The sequence below is a fragment of the Bos taurus genome, chromosome 6 (assembly GCF_002263795.3).
Source record: "Bos taurus isolate L1 Dominette 01449 registration number 42190680 breed Hereford chromosome 6, ARS-UCD2.0, whole genome shotgun sequence".
NCBI classification, from domain to species: domain Eukaryota; kingdom Metazoa; phylum Chordata; class Mammalia; order Artiodactyla; family Bovidae; genus Bos; species Bos taurus.
Genome location: NC_037333.1, coordinates 103,582,460 through 103,599,125, shown reverse-complemented (window position 1 = coordinate 103,599,125; position 16,666 = coordinate 103,582,460). Strand labels below are relative to the sequence as shown.

Below are 16,666 nucleotides of genomic sequence, written 5' to 3'. Positions count from 1 at the left end.
AAGGAAATAATGCAGATAATGCCATTTGCAGAAACAAGGATGTAGCTAGAGATTAGCATAGTAAGTGAAGTAAGTTAGAGAAAGACGAATATCATATGACAGTGCTTACATGTGGAATCTTAAAAAAAAAGATACAAATGGACTTATTTACAAAAAGAAAAATCCTCACAGATATAGAAAATAAAGTTATGATTACCAAAGTGGGGAGGAGAGGAGGGACAAATTAGGAAGTTAGGATAAACATATACATACCACTATATATAAAATAAATAACCAACAAGGACCTACTGTATAACATAGGGAACTATATTCAATATTTTGTAATAACTTATAAAAAAGGTTCTGAAAAAGAATATATATACACACGCAGATACACTGATTTATATGTATAACTGAATCCATGTGCTGTACACCTAAAACTAACTCAACACTGTACATCAACTATAATTTAGTTAAAAAAAAACCCAAAACACAAAAAACAAAGGTGAATGCAAGAGCCAGCAGTGTGCTAGAGCTCAAGGAGAAGCAGGCTGCCCTTACCACACAGTTCCTCTAAGCCTCCACCACTGATGCCTCAGTGAAATGCTAGGGGTTTGCTTTAAAACGACTCAGGGTCAGGATGAACAGCTACATCAAGACTGGCCACAAGCTGGCACCTACTGAAGTTGATGATGGGAACATATTGGCTCATTGTAAAGTCGTCTCGACTACTGACTATATTTTTAAAATTCTATCATGCAAAGGATTCTTCTAACTAGAGAATTCTTAAGAAATAAGTCAAGTAGCCAGTGCATTCAGTGAATGAACAGAAGTAGGTGGTCTCTAGGGCTTCCCAGGAAGTGTTAGTGGTTAGGAACCCACCTGCCAATGCAGGAGATTAAGAGATATGGGTTTCATCCCTGGGTCGGGAAGATCCCCTGGAGGAGGGCATGGCATACTACTCCAGTACTTTTGCCTGGAGAATCCAATGGACAGAGGAGCCTGGCGGTCGCAAAGGGTCAGATACAACTGAAGCGACTTAGCAGCAGCAGCAGCAGATGGTCTCTACAAGGAATGTTGGAGGAAGGCTGTCTGTCTGCCTTATCTGGGGTGGTTTAGGAGTCTTACCTCTCGTGTTTCTGGATGAGGAGGGTCAGCTGGGCAGACGCAGTGCTCAGCAGGCCTTGCATACGGGTCTCTGATGACTGGATATTCTGGACCAGGTACTCTCTGTGGCCGAATCTTTTACTGAGATGGTATCTCTTACTAGCCTGGAAAAAGTCCATTAACTCTTCGACACTCTCCTGTTTTTAAAAAAAAAATCGAGAAAACATAACTAATTAAAATTTGGAGAAAATTCTTTCTAGTCATTTAAAATATTACATTTCCTTTCTGAAGAAAATACACAGGAACAAAAGCCCCGAGATGAATACCTTAAATGTCCCAGCCCTGAACAAAGGCTTAGAGAAAAGTACATACTAATAGGAAAGGGAAACTGCTGTATAGCTCAGGGAGCTCAACTTGGTGTTCTGTGATGACCTAGAGGGGTGGGAAGGAGGCTCAAGAGGGAGGGGAATATATATATATACACACACACACTTATAGCTGATTCATATTGCTGTAATAGCAGAAACTAATACAACATTGTAAAGTAACTATCCTCCAATTAAAAATAAATTTAAAACAAATTATTTTTTTTAAAAGGGCTTTGAAAAGTGCATTCAAGACCCAGATGGTAAAGTCTTATCAAAACAATTCTGCTGCCTTAGGAATGGAATGTACATTTTACTCAGGTGTCCTTCAGCCACATGTGGTCACACCTCTGAAGTTCCCCAAACACATCTCTGAAGTTCCCCAAACACAGCATCACGTCAGATGCTGAAGTTCTGGGATATATCGCCACTGGCTCTGACCCCAGCACCCTCACATTCAGCAAGGACATGAGATGAGTCTGGTCACAGAGTAGCAAGAAGTTCTCAGAATTTGCAAAATGCATAAAAACCCAAGCAAGCACACGAGAGTAATAATAGCCTAGCACACACTGGGTGCTTCTTCTGGGCCTGGCACTGGACCCAGAGTGTTTCTCGTCTTTTCTAACTTAATCCAGGGAGAGGATTCTGTTATTCCCATTTCACAGATGAGGAAACTGAGTCCACATCACACAGCTGGTAAACGACTGAGCAAGGCTTTGAACCTCAGCCATCTGATTCCAGGACCTGTGCTCTAGCTCAGTAGTGGTTGTCTCACAAATCCAACTTCAACCAGTAGCACAGTAATTAGATGAGCCATAATTAAACCAGCAGAAATGAGACCTGCAGTAATTAAAACATCAGCCTTAGTGTATTATCTCACTGACTGGCTCTGTTGTCTCTTTTCCAGGTGAAATACTGTTCATGCAATGCATTACTTGGAGGTTCAATGTCTTCTTCAAAAAGAAACATATGAGGCCCTGGACAGTCCCCTTTCCATACAAAAGCTATAATCTTTCCAGGTCCAACACCTGAGGATTTGCACTCTCCAGACAGTGAAGAGTGGAATGGTCAATGGGATGTGTCCAAAGGCCAGCTTCTCCCTAAGAGTTCCTGGCAGCAGGTCAACACAATAGGAACACTGAGATGGTATTTCCATCCTCCACGGAGCTGGATCCCGTGAGTTGGCTGATCTGAGCCCTTATGTCAGGAAGCTCAGAGTCGGAGTCCTCAGATACCAACGTGTCTGTGCCATGGCACTATCACCACAGCTGTTACTTTTCTGTCCCCAGTCTTATGAACAATAACACATGTACTTCCTGACATGGGGAGTCAGACACAGCTCATCATGAGGAGTAAGTAAACGGGCAGCAAAGTCTATTCATCCCTAAGGGATGCGCTAGGGTCTGAATACCTACCCGGGAGTTTACTTATTCTCCTAAAGTTTTAGTGGGAAAAACCAAGAGGAAAAAGGAGAGCCTGGCTAGTTCTCTTCATGCTCAGATGTCCAGTACCTTCAGAGAGGGGTCCTCTCTTCCCAGAAGGCTCATGAGGGCCACTGGTCTCCTCCTGGGATGGCTCTGCTCTGTCACAGCCCTTACTCACAGGGCCTGAGTCAGGACCAGAACTCCGGTGTGTTACTGCACACCAGTGATTTCATTCATTCCCTGGTGGCTCAGACAGAAAAGAATCCGCCTGCAGTGCGGGAGACCTGGGTTCCATCCCTGGGTTGGGAAGATCTCCCTGGAGGAGGGCATGACAACCCACTCTAGTATTCTTGCCTGAAGAATCTCCATGGACAGAGATCCTGGCAGGCTGCAGTCCATGGGGTCACAAAGAGTTGGACATGACTGAGCGACTAAGCATACACATACAGGTGCAGGTTAAAGACCTTAGGCAGGCCTCGTAAAACTACTGACAGTCTCATATAAACTATTAGTTCAGTTCAGTCCCTCAGTCATGTCCGGCTCTTTGAGACCCCATGAATCGCAGCACATCAGGCCTCCCTGTCCATCATCAACTCCTGGAGTTCACTGAGACTCACGTCCATCGAGTCAGTGATGCCATCCAGCCATCTCATCCTCTGTCGTCCCCTTCTCCTCCTGCCCCCAATCCCTCCCAGCATCAGAGTCTTTTCCAGTGAGTCAACTCTTCGCATGAGGTGGCCAAAGTACTGGAGGTTAAGCTTTAGCATCATTCCTACCAAAGAACACCCAGGGCTGATCTCCTTTAGAATGGACTGGTTGGATCTCCTTGCAGTCCAAGGGACTCTCAACAGTCTTCTCCAACACCACAGTTCAAAAGCATCAATTCTTCGGCGCTCAGCTTTCTTCATAGTCCAACTCTCACATCCACACATGACCACTGGAAAAACCATAGCCTTGACTAGATGGACCTTTTGTAGGCAATGTAATGTCTCTGCTTTTCAATATGCTATCTAGGTTGGTCGTAACTTTTCTTCCAAGGAGTAAGCGTCTTTTATTTTCATGGCTGCAATCACCATCTACAGTGATTTTGGAACCCAAAAAAATAAAGTCTGGCACTCTTTCCACTGTTTCCCCATCTATTTCCCATGAAGTGATGGGACCAGATGCCATGATCTTCGTTTTCTGAATGTGGAGCTTTAAGCCAACTTTTTCACTCTCCTCTTTCACTTTCATCAAGAGGCTTTTTAGTTCCTCTTCACTTTCTGCCATAAGGGTGGTGTCATCTGCATATCTGAGGTTATTGATATTTCTCCCGGCAATCTTGATTCCAGCTTATGCTTCTTCTAGCCCAGCATTTCTCATGATGTACTCTGTGTTAAATAAGTAGGGTGACAATATACAGCCTTGACATACTCCTTTTCCTATTTGGAACCAGTCTGTTGTTCCATGCCCAGTTCTAACTGTTGCTTCCTGACCTGCATATAGGTTTCTCAAGAGGCAGGTCAGGTGGTCTGGTAGGTTTGGCCAAAAAATTCGTTTGGCTTAAAATGTTACAAAAAAACCTAAATGTACTTTTTGGCCAACCCAGTATTTGCACAGTCATCTAGGAATTCATTCTTTCTAGATTAATGACACTCAAGCTTCCATGCACAAACACCCACAAATTCACCCAAGCCTATGAAGACAGAGATCATAAGCCCTAGGCACACATCACCACACATGTGCACACACACACGTACATATATGCACTTACACATTTCTACTTTTAACTGCTATATATATTAAACCTATATTGTGCCAAGCACTGGCTTTCTGTGAATTTGATTAAATCTGCAACATGCCACTTTTAGTATGGGGACTCTATTACTTCCATTTTACAGATAAGGCAACAGACTCAGAGACACTTGGCAATTTGCTTTAGTTGACAGAGCTGACAGGTGGTGGAGCTAGAATTCGGGTCCAGGTGAGCCTGAGTCCAGGGCCTGTGCTTCAAGCCACCATTTATTTTCCCTGCTTACCGGAAAGTCACCCTCTACATCAAGAGGTGGAAGGAAGATGAGGTTAGTTCACTGGAACCCAGCACAAAAGAAGAGACAGGACTTAACTCGGGGAGAGGAGACATTTAGTGAAACAGTTCAGGAAAATGACTCCTCCATCAGAGGGAGCCTCATTGGAGGCATTACCTGTATTTTAGAGTAATCTTGCAGCAGCATTTTTGCTGCCTCTGGCTTCAGCTCGCCTTTGAAAATAGCACTTTTTATCTGGGTAAAAAAGATATTGTGCAGTTCGTTCCTCTGGAAAATGGCCAGCTGCCTGTGGGCCTTGGCAAGGTCCTCCTCCTGCTGTAGAGCGAGCGACCTCCTCAGGTGTTCCTGCTCCAGGCCGTGCAGGGTCCGCAGGAGGCTGCTGCACTCGACGGCGGACTGCGGAGAAAAGAGGGAATGTGTGGGGGGTGACACACCAGCCGGGTGTGTACAGGCACATGCACGCAACATGTGAGCACACACATGTATATGTGTGTGCAAATGTGTACACACAGCACACATACATGTCCCAACACACACGCACAATGCACATAAATGCACTCGCCAGTGATGTACATATATACATGCACACATATACACATGCATAGCGCACATAAACACACCCAGAAATAATGCATAGACATGCACACACATACATGCACATACACAATACACATGTACACACAGGACACACGCGTGCACCATCAACACACACATGCACAGTGCACATAAATGCACATACATATACACAAAGAAGCACACACATGCATGCACACGTACACACACATACACACTGCACACATGCATGTACCAGCAAACATACACATGCACACACACAGTGCATATAAATGCTCACAGCCACAAACAGTGCACATACATGCACAAAGATACAGCTACACACATACGCACACAGAGCGATACACTTACACACGCATACATGCACATGCAAGCACATGTGTGCACACACGCATGGAACACACACATGTATACACACGTACACAGAACCATCTCAAAGAAGAAAATTCATAAGGGTTGAAATCTTCAAATCAAACTGCCTGAAAATAGCCCGCAAAATGGAAACATCAATGGACTGTGCTGTTAGGCCTCTCGAGCTTATTTCCATCATCTTTCATTCTTAACTTAGTTGAAGAGAAAAATACCAGTGATCAGGCCCAAGCTGAGATCATTTGTGTAAAAGGGAGGCAAACAGGAGGTAAGAAGTGGCTTCTGGGATGCCTGCACTTTCTACGGTCCAGAGAGAAGGCAGGGGACACACTTTCACTGAGCTCCTGATGCATCTGCACTCCCATCATCTCAGAGACCCATGCTGCAGGAGGGCATGTTAGTAATCCCACCTGCAGGGGCAGAATTCTAAGAAGACCCCAAGATCCCTGGCCCCTGGTATAGACATCACATGAATCCCCTCCTTTTCAGGGGACATAAACTTTGAAGATGATAAGACTGTCACTCCCACAATCCACAGAAATGCGTTCATCTCCTGCTCCAGTTCAGTTCTCCTGAGGCACAGATGAGAGACTAAAGTCTAAAGCAAAGGACACCCCTTCCCAGGCCTGCCAACCAGCAGAGGTCATGTGAAGTGGCCTGGCATGGGACACACTAGAGTGGTGGGGAGTGGGGCAAGGTGGAGACAGAAAGCCCTGCCTACAGGGCCAGCCAGTCAACCCACCAAGGGAGGCTCTGCAGGACTATGCACTTGGGGTAGCCACATCTTCCCATTTTTTTTTAAAGAGAAGCTGAAAGTCTGGATTTTTATCCAAATTTTTATATTTAAAAAACTGGCAACATATGTGCATTTTTAAAGACACATTAATATAATGGTCATTCACCACAACTCCCTACTGAACTTTTCACTAAAATAGACTTTTCAGATAAATGAGGCATGTTTATCCTTTGGCTTCAAATGCCTGAAAAAGCAACCTGCATGGAGGGATTGGAGGACATGGACCAGGACAGGGCACTTCAATCCTGGCTCAAGAATCACAGGCCTGTGGCAGGCTATTCTGGCAACTGCTATTTACCCTGACTCTACACCATCAAGATGGGGAGACAATGAAAACAGTGACAGACTTTATTTTCTTGGGCTCCAAAATCACTGCAGATGGTGACTGCAGCCATGAAATTAAAAGATGCTTGCTTCTTGGGAGAAAAGCTATGACCAACCTAGACAGTATATTAAAAAGCAGAGACTTGACTTTACTGACAAAGATCTGTCTAGTCAAAGCTATGGTTTTTCCAGTAGTCATGTATGGATGTGAGAGTTGGACCATAAAGAAAGCTGAGGGCCAAAGAATTGATGCTTTTGAACTGTGGTGTTGGAGAAGACTTCTGAGAGTCTCTTAGACTGCAAGGAGATCCAACCAGTCTATCCTAAAGGAAATCAGTCCTGAATATTCATTGGAAGGACTGATGCTAAAGGTGAAGCTCCAATACTTTAGCCACCTGATTCAAAGAACTGACTCATTGGAAAAGAACCTGATGCTGGGAAAGATTGAAGGCAGGAGGAGAAGGGGATAACAGAGGATGAGATGGTTGGATGGCACCATCGACTTGATGGATATGAGTTTGAGCAAGCTCTGGGAGTTGGTGATGGACAGGGGAGGAAGCCTGGTGTGATGTGGTCCATGGGGTCACAAAGAGTCGGACATGACCGAGTGACTGAACTGAATTGAACTACACCATCAAAAATGTGAAATTGTATCCAGAAATTATGACTGTACTAAATGACACTCCCTGTACTCAATTTAAAAGGCTTGGCAAATTGTAAAAATGTTTTTTTTTTTTTTTTTGGTTTTAATTTTATTTTATTTTTAAACTTTACATAATTGTATTAGTTTTGCCAAACATCAAAATGAATCCACCACAGGTCTTATGGACTCTGTGGGAGAGGGAGAGGGTGGGAAGATTTGGGAGAATGACATTGTAACATGTAAAATATCATGTAAGAAACGAGTTGCCAGTCCAGGTTCAATGCACGATACTGGATGCTTGGGGCTGGTGCACTGGGACGACCCAGAGGGATGGTATGGGGAGGGAGGAGGGAGGAGGGTTCAGGATGGGGAACACATGTAAAAATGTTTTATAGAAGTAAATCCACCAGGGGTGGTTACAGTGTAAGAGTTCTTGCACGTAAGGCAGTTCTTCCTTAAGCACACATATAGAGGAGTTAGGAGACCTCAGGGAGCTCAGGGCAGGTGGTGCTGGCGCTGCCTCTTCTCCAAGCAGCTGGGAAGCTGGCAGATCTGGAAAAGAGTCCTGGTACACAGCACATACCCTGAATGGCCAGTGGCTGCTTGCAGGAATCTGGGCAAGTCACTTCCCCTCTGGGCTTCTGTTTCCCCAGCTCAAACTGAAAAGATTTCACAGGCTGACTGTTTTATGCCATGGGCTTCTTTAAAGTTACACAAAATGATGAATCATGATAAACACTGTATAGAACAGGGCCGACAGTGCCAAGTTCTGGTCTAAGTCCTACACAAGTATTAATATTAACTGTTCTATACAACAGGCGTCATCATTATCCCCAGTTTAAGGATGGGGAAACCAAGACCCAGGGAGCCTGAACAATGCCCCTGGAGGAACAGAGTGAGATCTAAACCTAAGCCACCCGCGCTCAGAGTCCATGGTCAGCACTGACCTCCCAAGAGTCTCTCCCTGGAGAAATGCTTTGAAAACTGTTTGGGATTACATAGGTTTTTCAATGTGAACAGAATTCACTACTATACTAATTATTGGAATTCCTAAACTTTACTCAAGAAAACTGATACTGCCCATTTCGTTTTTTTTTAAAGCAAATTTTTGGAGGAATAATATGACTGATATATTTTCATGCATTTTTATCTAAAGGTGACTATAATAAATGAACAGATAAGTACAAGGTCGTCAATAGTTTTCTAAGATGGAATGGTTTGAACAGACTGGAAGGGAAATAGCCCTATTACCTTTTGCTGTTCATATGGTATTTTTGGAAGCAGATTGGCTTAAATAAAGAGACTGGTCTCTGCACACGGTGGCCTGGGGGATCCAGAGGGATAGTCCCCTCCCATTGGCCCCTGCATGGATGAAGCAGGAAGACACTGCGTGTCACCCCTTCTCCATGCTCCCAACGGCCAGTGGAAATAATGACCCAACACTTAAAACTGCATCGCCCTGGGCGTCTGTGAGGTGCAGTTGCTGGGATGAGCTGCCTGCGTGAATCTTGGTCCAGCCACATGTCCTACAGCATCTGATTCCTTACCTGTAAACATGGGATCCTATCAATTTCCACCTCCCTGAGTGAGTGTGAATATTTGAAGAGAAGGTCCAGGTGATGAGCTTAGACCAATTCTTGGCCCACAGTGAATGCTAACTAAGCGTGAGAGCATTTCATGAAATCAGAAACTGTACTGTGATGGTGAGTGGAAACAAGCATGATATACTGTTAGTGAACTGCATAAACTTCACTCTGTAAGAAAATATATTTAAAGCAAAGGGATTATGCTGAAATCCTAGGACAGGAGTGGGGGCCCTTTAACATAGCTATATCTCCAGGCTGAGACACAGTAGAACTAACAAACAGGCTGAACGAATGTTGGTCTGCTGTTGAGTGGTCAGGTGGGTTTCAATTTTTTTTGGAAGGGAGGACTTCTTTTTATGCTGTGGAGCTGGAGTTGGCAAGCATTCAGTAAAGAACAAGATAAATATTTTAGGCTTTGCAGGACACATCTGGTCTCTGCCACATATTCTTTTTTGTTTTGTTTTTATTTTTTGTAATTCTTTAAAAATGAAGAAACCGTTCTCAAGGGTCAGACAGAAAAAGGCCAGGCAGGATTGGACTCTTGGGTCCCAGCTTGCTGATCTCTGCTTTCCAGTCCTTCTCAAGCCTTCTTTATTGAACGCATATTATTTTTATCAGAAAAAAAATTAGAACAAATTTAGGAAATAAGAGAGAGAGAGAGAATGAGGCTGTTTGGGACTGAATCACTAACTGTATATGATGCATTCTTTTTAAGTGCTGAGCTCAAGGAAACACGGTCCTGACCTATAAAGTCATGGATGGAGATCAGAGAGTGTGGTCAGCTAGGGGAGCCACGGTGAGCTAAACCGTGCCCCCTCCTTAGAAAGATACATCCACCTTCTAACTCCAGCACTTGATGAATGTGATCGTCCTTGAAAGCAGGGTCTTTGCAGATGTACTTAAAGATCTCATGAGGTCATCCTAGATTATTTGGGTGAGTCCTATATCAAAAGATGAGTGTCCTTATAAGAGACAGAAGAGAAGGTGACAGCGTCAAGGGGCATGTGAAGACAGAGCTTAAGATTGGAGGGCTGTGGCCACAAGCCAAGGAATGCCTGGAGCCACCAGAAGCTGGAAGAGGCAGGGGTGGGGGGATTTCTCCCCAAGAGATTTCAGAGCGGGCACGTCCAGCTGACACCGTGATTTTGGACTTCTGGCCTCCAGAACTGTGAGAGAATGAATTTCTGTGAACTGTTCTAAGCCACTATGTCTGTGGCCATTTGTTACAGCAGCTGCAGGAAATTCATACAGGAGCCAAACAGAAGATAAGTCACACTTATTTTCTCATCCCTAAAATGAGATGGGTGTTGAGGTTAAGGGACCCCAGTTGCAGGGGAGTGGGTGGGAGCGAGATAGCGTAAATCACTCCTCTCTTCTTTACTGCCCTGTCCACGGTCTGACCACAGGTGACCATGTGAGAGCCAGGAGGCATCACCCCAAGAGCTCTCCTCACTTCTGGGGAATTCTGTGCACAGCCACCAGTCTGGGGAATGGACATTAGGAGTCGAGAAGCTTGTTCCTAAGTAGAGGTTAGACTCCCTCCTCCCGCCTGATGGATTAGGATATGTGGGCTCAAGTCACCGGAGCCAACCAGCCATCTCTTTCATGAAGGAAGGAAGAAATCAGGCTGGATTTGGTACACTTGAGGAAAAAACACTGTGGCATGATTCCTTTCAAGATAGCAACTGACACTCTCTAAAAAAATGAGAGCTGGTCTCTGATCAACAGAGGCCGGCCCTGCGAAGGCTGACGGATCAGAACTCCCAGACCCCGCACTGTGCAGGAGAGCCTTCTGTAGCCCAGGCCCAGGGACTCCTTTCCTGCATTACTTTTCCCAGCCACTCGAAGAGGCCGGTGCCCTTGGCCTTGATTCACAGACTTACAGAAGTAATCAGGGCCTTCAGGAGCAGAGGGGAGTCCAGGCTTGTCTGGTTCAGAGCCCGTACTGGAGAGAGAACCATGATCCAGTACAGTGCAATCCAGACAGACACACGTGCACTGACATCACAGCCCCCTGAGCTATGCTTTCCCAGAATGAAGCCTTTCGACTTGCCCCATGGCCCCCCCGGCACTTGAACATTATAACACAGCTGAATGAAGTCACACTTGTTATACGTGAGGATCCTTCATTAGACTATGAACTTCTCAAATGCAAGAACCATGTCTCAATGTTCTCTGCACCTTCACTGCCTAGACAGAAGTGATCAGTAAATCTTTCTAAATGAATTCTGGGTGGTTGGATGGATGGATGGATGGATGGACAAGTAGATAGATGGACAAGTAGATAGATGTACAAGTAGATAGATGTACAAGATGGACAAGATGGACAAGTAGATAGACAAGTAGATAGAATGGTGGTAGGTGGATGGATGGATAGGTTGGGAGTTGGATGGACAGAAGCATGGATGAGCTGTGAGTGAATAAATGGATGGATGAATGAGTAGATGGGATAGATGGAAGGGTGGCAGGTGGGGAGAATGGATGGATGGATGGATGGATAAAAGGGATGGATGGGTAAATGATGAATCCCTAAGAGGAAGGAGGGAGGCAAAAGAAAGCCTCCCTTTCAAAGCTGCCTTACCCTCTCACTAACACGTTTCAGCACCTCTTCTGCTTCCTCCATGGCTGCCATCTCCCTCTGGTACTGGCTTTCTGTCTTCTTTCTTGTTTCCAGGTCACACTCAGCTGTCAGAGCCACCATCTTCCGATCATACTCCTCTTGAATTTCTTTCTCCAGCAACAGAAACTGCTTTTTGAACACAGCACCCATCCTCCTCTCCACCTGAGGGGAGAGCTGGCCACTGCTGGTCAGATTTTTCAGCAGAAGAGCAATGATATCTTTGCTGATTTGAGTTCGACAAGCTTCCAGATCTGAGTCTGCCCGATTTAGGGTTGCAATTTCCAACCTGGGAAACACAAAGGTCAAGAGAATTCCATTACATCAAATTGCAACAGAAACCAAAGGTCCCTCAGAGCGCTGAGGTTTTCCAATTATGTGTGGGCAAGGTCTTTCTTTTTTCCTTTTCTCTCCTTTTCTCCTCTTCTACTCCAACCAGTTACAAAACGACAGTGAATAAAGTAGCAGAATCTTATTTAATAAAATTCCAACCATGTTGGAAATGACATGGAATATAACTAATATAAGACATGGTCTTTCTCAACAAGCCATAAATCAACAACATCAACAAGACTACGAGAAAATGGTTAAATATTTGGAGAATTTAAAAATTAAAGTTTACTTTTTTCCAATTAAAAATTAATTTATAGGTGTGCCAACTAAATGTAACGTGGTATCCTGTATGGAATCCTGAAACATAAAAAGGACATGAAAAACTAGGGAAATCTAAATAGAGCTTAATTAATAATAAAGTTATTGGTTCATTATTTTTAACAAATGTGCCGTAGGAATGGAAGATTTTAATAACAGGGGAATCTGCGTACAGGATATGTACAAACTCTCTGTACTATTTTCTCAGTTTTTATGTAAATCTAAAACTGCTCTAAAAATGAAGTCTACTCAGGAAATATTGTGAGATACTTCACAGGGTCTCAGATTCTGAAACTTGATTGTGACAACTAAAGATACACATATACATGAGCCTGTCTTCAATGTGACTGAATTTTATGGTATCTCAGCTATACCTCTATAAAACTATTAAAAGATACAAAGGACAAAATTAATTTATGTTCACAGTAGAAAAATCTGGAAAATAATAAAAACACACAAAAAGACTTCATTGACTGTAGGTCCACCACCCAATCAGAACCAAGGAAAGCATTTTGTTGTATTTGCTTCCGGTTTCTTTTCTCTGCACATATTTTAGTTACACAGATCCAAGTACAAGTTTGTCCTTTTTCCAATTACTACTATAGCAGGCATCTTTAAATGGTATTTAAAAGCTGCAAAAGTTTCTTTCATAATGGTTGAAAAATATCTCATGATGCGGTGTACCATGATTCAATGAATCATTCTTCTAGTGCTGCACATTTGGGTTACTCGAAAAATTCAAAATCTAAAATAATCTGAAGTAAACATCCTTTGTAAAGAGTTTTTGGTATTCACGATGATCTCTTCAGTATTATTTTCACAAAGAGTATCAAATGTGGGTCAGATGTGACCAAGATTTTTAAGTCTCCTAGGACATCATGCTAAAACCACTTTCCAGAAAAACTCCCCATCAACGCAGTAGGGTCCTTATTTCACCTGTCCCTCTACTTAAACATTTTTACTAATTTGATAGAAAATAGCATCTGACTGTAAAATATAAGAGTCAACATTCAGAAAACGAAGATCATGGCATCCAGTCCCATCACTTCATGGGAAATAGATGGGGAAACAGTGGAAACAGCGTCAGACTTTATTTTGGGGGGCTCCAAAATCACTGCAGATGGTGACTGCAGCCATGAAATTAAAAGATGCTTACTCCCTGGAAGGAAAGTTATGACCAACCTAGATAGCATATTCAAAAGCAGAGACATTACTTTGCCAACAAAGGTCCGTCTAGTCAAGGCTATGGTTTTTCCAGTGGTCATGTATGGACGTGAGAGTTGGACTGTGAAGAAGGCTGAGCACCGAAGAATTGATGCTTTTGAACTGTGGTGTTGGAGAAGACTCTTGAGAGTCCCTTGGACTGCAAGGAGATCCAACCAGTCCATTCTGAAGAAGATCAGCCCTGGGTGTTCTTTGGAAGGAATGATGCTAAAGCTGAAACTCCAGTACTTTGGCCACCTCACGCGAAGAGTTGACTCATTGGAAAAGACTCTGATGCTGGGAGGGATTGGGGGCAGGAGGAGAAGGGGACGACAGAGGATGAGATGGCTGGATGGCATCACTGACTCGATGGACGTGAGTCTCAGTGAACTCTGGGAGTTGGTGATAGACAGAAAGGCCTGGCATGCTGCGATTCATGGGGTCACAAAGAGTTGGACACGACTGAGTGACTGAACTGAACTGAACTGAAGAACACTTTACTATGGATATTTTTAAGCATTTAAAAGTAGAATAGTAGGACTCCCAATGTAATCATTATTCAACTTGGAAAACTGTCAGTATTTACCAATCATGTTTTAGCTACTCTATTCAAAGTCTGAGCATTTTAAAGCAAACCAGGATATTTCATTTTACTTCGAATTTTCTCAGTATGTATCGTTAACTATCAGGAATATATATATATATATATAATGTTTATATACATGTATACAGGCTTCCCTGGAGAAGGCAATGGCACCCCACTCCAGTACTCTTGCTTGGAAAATCCCATGGACGGAGGAGCCTGTTAGGCTGCAGTCTATGGGGTCGCTAAGAGTCGGACACAATTGAGCGACTTCACTTTCACTTTTCACTTTCATGCATTGGAGAAGGAAATGGCAGCCCACTCCAGTGTTCTTGCCTGGAGAATCCCAGGGATGGGGGAGCCTGGTGGGCTGCCGTCTATGGGGTCGCACAGAGTCAGACACGACTGAAGTGACTTAGCATAGCATACAGGCTTCCCAGGTGGCACAGGGGTAAAGAATTCGCCTGCCAGTGTAGAAGACATAGGAGACACGGGTTTAGTCCTTGGGTCTGGAAGAGGCTGTGGAAGAGGAAATGGCAACCCACTTCAGTATTCTTGCCTGGAAAGTTCTATGGACAGAGGAGCCTGGCGGGCTACAGTCCGTGGAGTTGCAAAGAGTCAGAAACGACTAAGCACACACACACACACACACACACACACTATAAATACACATACACAAAAGTGAATGTGTATGTATACATACACACATAAGTGCATATGTATTTCTATATATGTATATATATGTTTATGTTTATCAGTTTTACCAAATCTTGATGTCATTATCATATTAAATATCATTTAACCCTATCATATTTGAAATGTTAACAATAATTCCAATAATTAGCATTAGTCACTATTTTAACTACCTCAAGTGTCCCAAAAAATTATAGTGGAAAGTCTAATTCAAGAACCAAACAAAATCTGACAATGTTGACTAAGTCTTCTTTAGACTATATCATTCTACCCTTCCATTTTCCTTTGCATGCCACTGATTTGTTGGGAAAACCAGGTCATTTATCCTGCAGAATCACCAACATTCTGGAATTGGCTGATTGCTTCCAAGGGTGTCATGGTTTTTCTGTCCTCTGTTTTTCCACAAACTGTTAGATCTAAGGTCTTGACTGGAGTCAGATTCAATTTGTTTTTGAAAACGTACCATTAGTGGTGGTAACATGTGTTTCCTGTAGAGTCACACTATGGGTGTATGACTCTACAAAATACAAAGGTGGATCAAAGGTTTGAGTGGTGCCAGCAAGATCCCTATACCAGGAAATTCCCTATTAACCTTTCACCTAATGGTTTCAGTATGCATTGTAATTGTTAGCTAGATCCATGACATCATTAGGGGTTGAAAAAAAAAAATCACAGTTTCTATCATTTCTTCTATATTTTTTAAGCTGTAATTCTTCAAAAAGCAGGACTTTCTTTCCTCAACAATGCAGTTACTCTGACATAAAGCTCATAATTAGGATAGATGTTTGAGTCTTTGCTAATTAAAGAGTTGGTGTCATAGCAACCTCCAATGGTGACAAATGAGTTGGGAGTCTATATATTGGTTTATTTGCTTGTTTGTTTTGGTATGAGAGAAAAAGATTAATAAAAATTTTCCCAACTCCCTGAGAACCTGAGCTTTGGCTAACTTTTACCTGAAAACCTCAGAAGGCCAAGAACATCAAATGTGATACTAGGCGACATGGCTTATTATAAAAATGATGTCTGATTGATAAATTACATCTGGATGGAAGGACTTGTAAATGAACCATACATTCTGAATAGGGAAGCATCCTCTGAACGTTCCTGAATAAGGTCATTCTTGGATCCATGCTTGCATAGGTTCCCTTGTGAAACGCTGGAAGCTATGCCCATGAGTTCCTACAGAAGATGCTGGCAACTGTGGGGTATGAAGCATTTAAGTTAAGAAAGCTCCCACACTTGCCTGATGTGGACTGAATCTCCTTGCACCGGTGCTGTGTGACTTGGGGAGAAAACACCTCAAGGATAGGTACAGACTGCAGTGTGACCTGAGACAAGGGCACCCACAGAAGAATGTCTAATGCTGCACTCAGAGGACATGAATGCTATGCTCTGTCCTTGAGTGACACAGAAGGGGTGGAGTGCGGCCTAAGGAAGTCTTAAGAGTCCAGCCACTCTTTCTAATGCTCAAATTTTACCGTTTTAGATCAAAATGGTTCCTACGTCCTTTAGACCAAATCAACCTAATTTTAGACAAAAGCTCGTCCATTTCATTCCTTAATTTCCTCAACAGGTATTTACTGAACATGGCACGGGCAGAGAGCGCTTTGCGGGTTACAAAGCAAGGAAGAAGCAAAGAGATGCCTCCAGGTGATGCGTGCATGGTTAAACATCCAAGGAGCCAAACAAACTGTGGTTCACAGGTTCAGAGAAAAATGACTTCTCT

General features: G+C 43.4%; 1 protein-coding gene across 5 annotated transcripts in view; it reads right to left on the bottom strand.

The window, feature by feature from the left end:
• The window catches only part of EVC2 (EvC ciliary complex subunit 2), a 165,317-nt gene that overhangs the window by 63,664 nt on the left and 84,987 nt on the right, over positions 1 to 16,666 (bottom strand). For all 5 annotated transcript variants that reach the window (XM_024992973.2, XM_024992972.2, XM_024992975.2 and 2 more), the window contains 3 exon segments: positions 11,775 to 12,099; positions 5,059 to 5,298; positions 1,108 to 1,283 (listed from right to left, as the gene is read on the bottom strand). In XM_024992973.2, the coding sequence (XP_024848741.1) occupies positions 1,108 to 1,283; positions 5,059 to 5,298; positions 11,775 to 12,099 (741 nt within the window).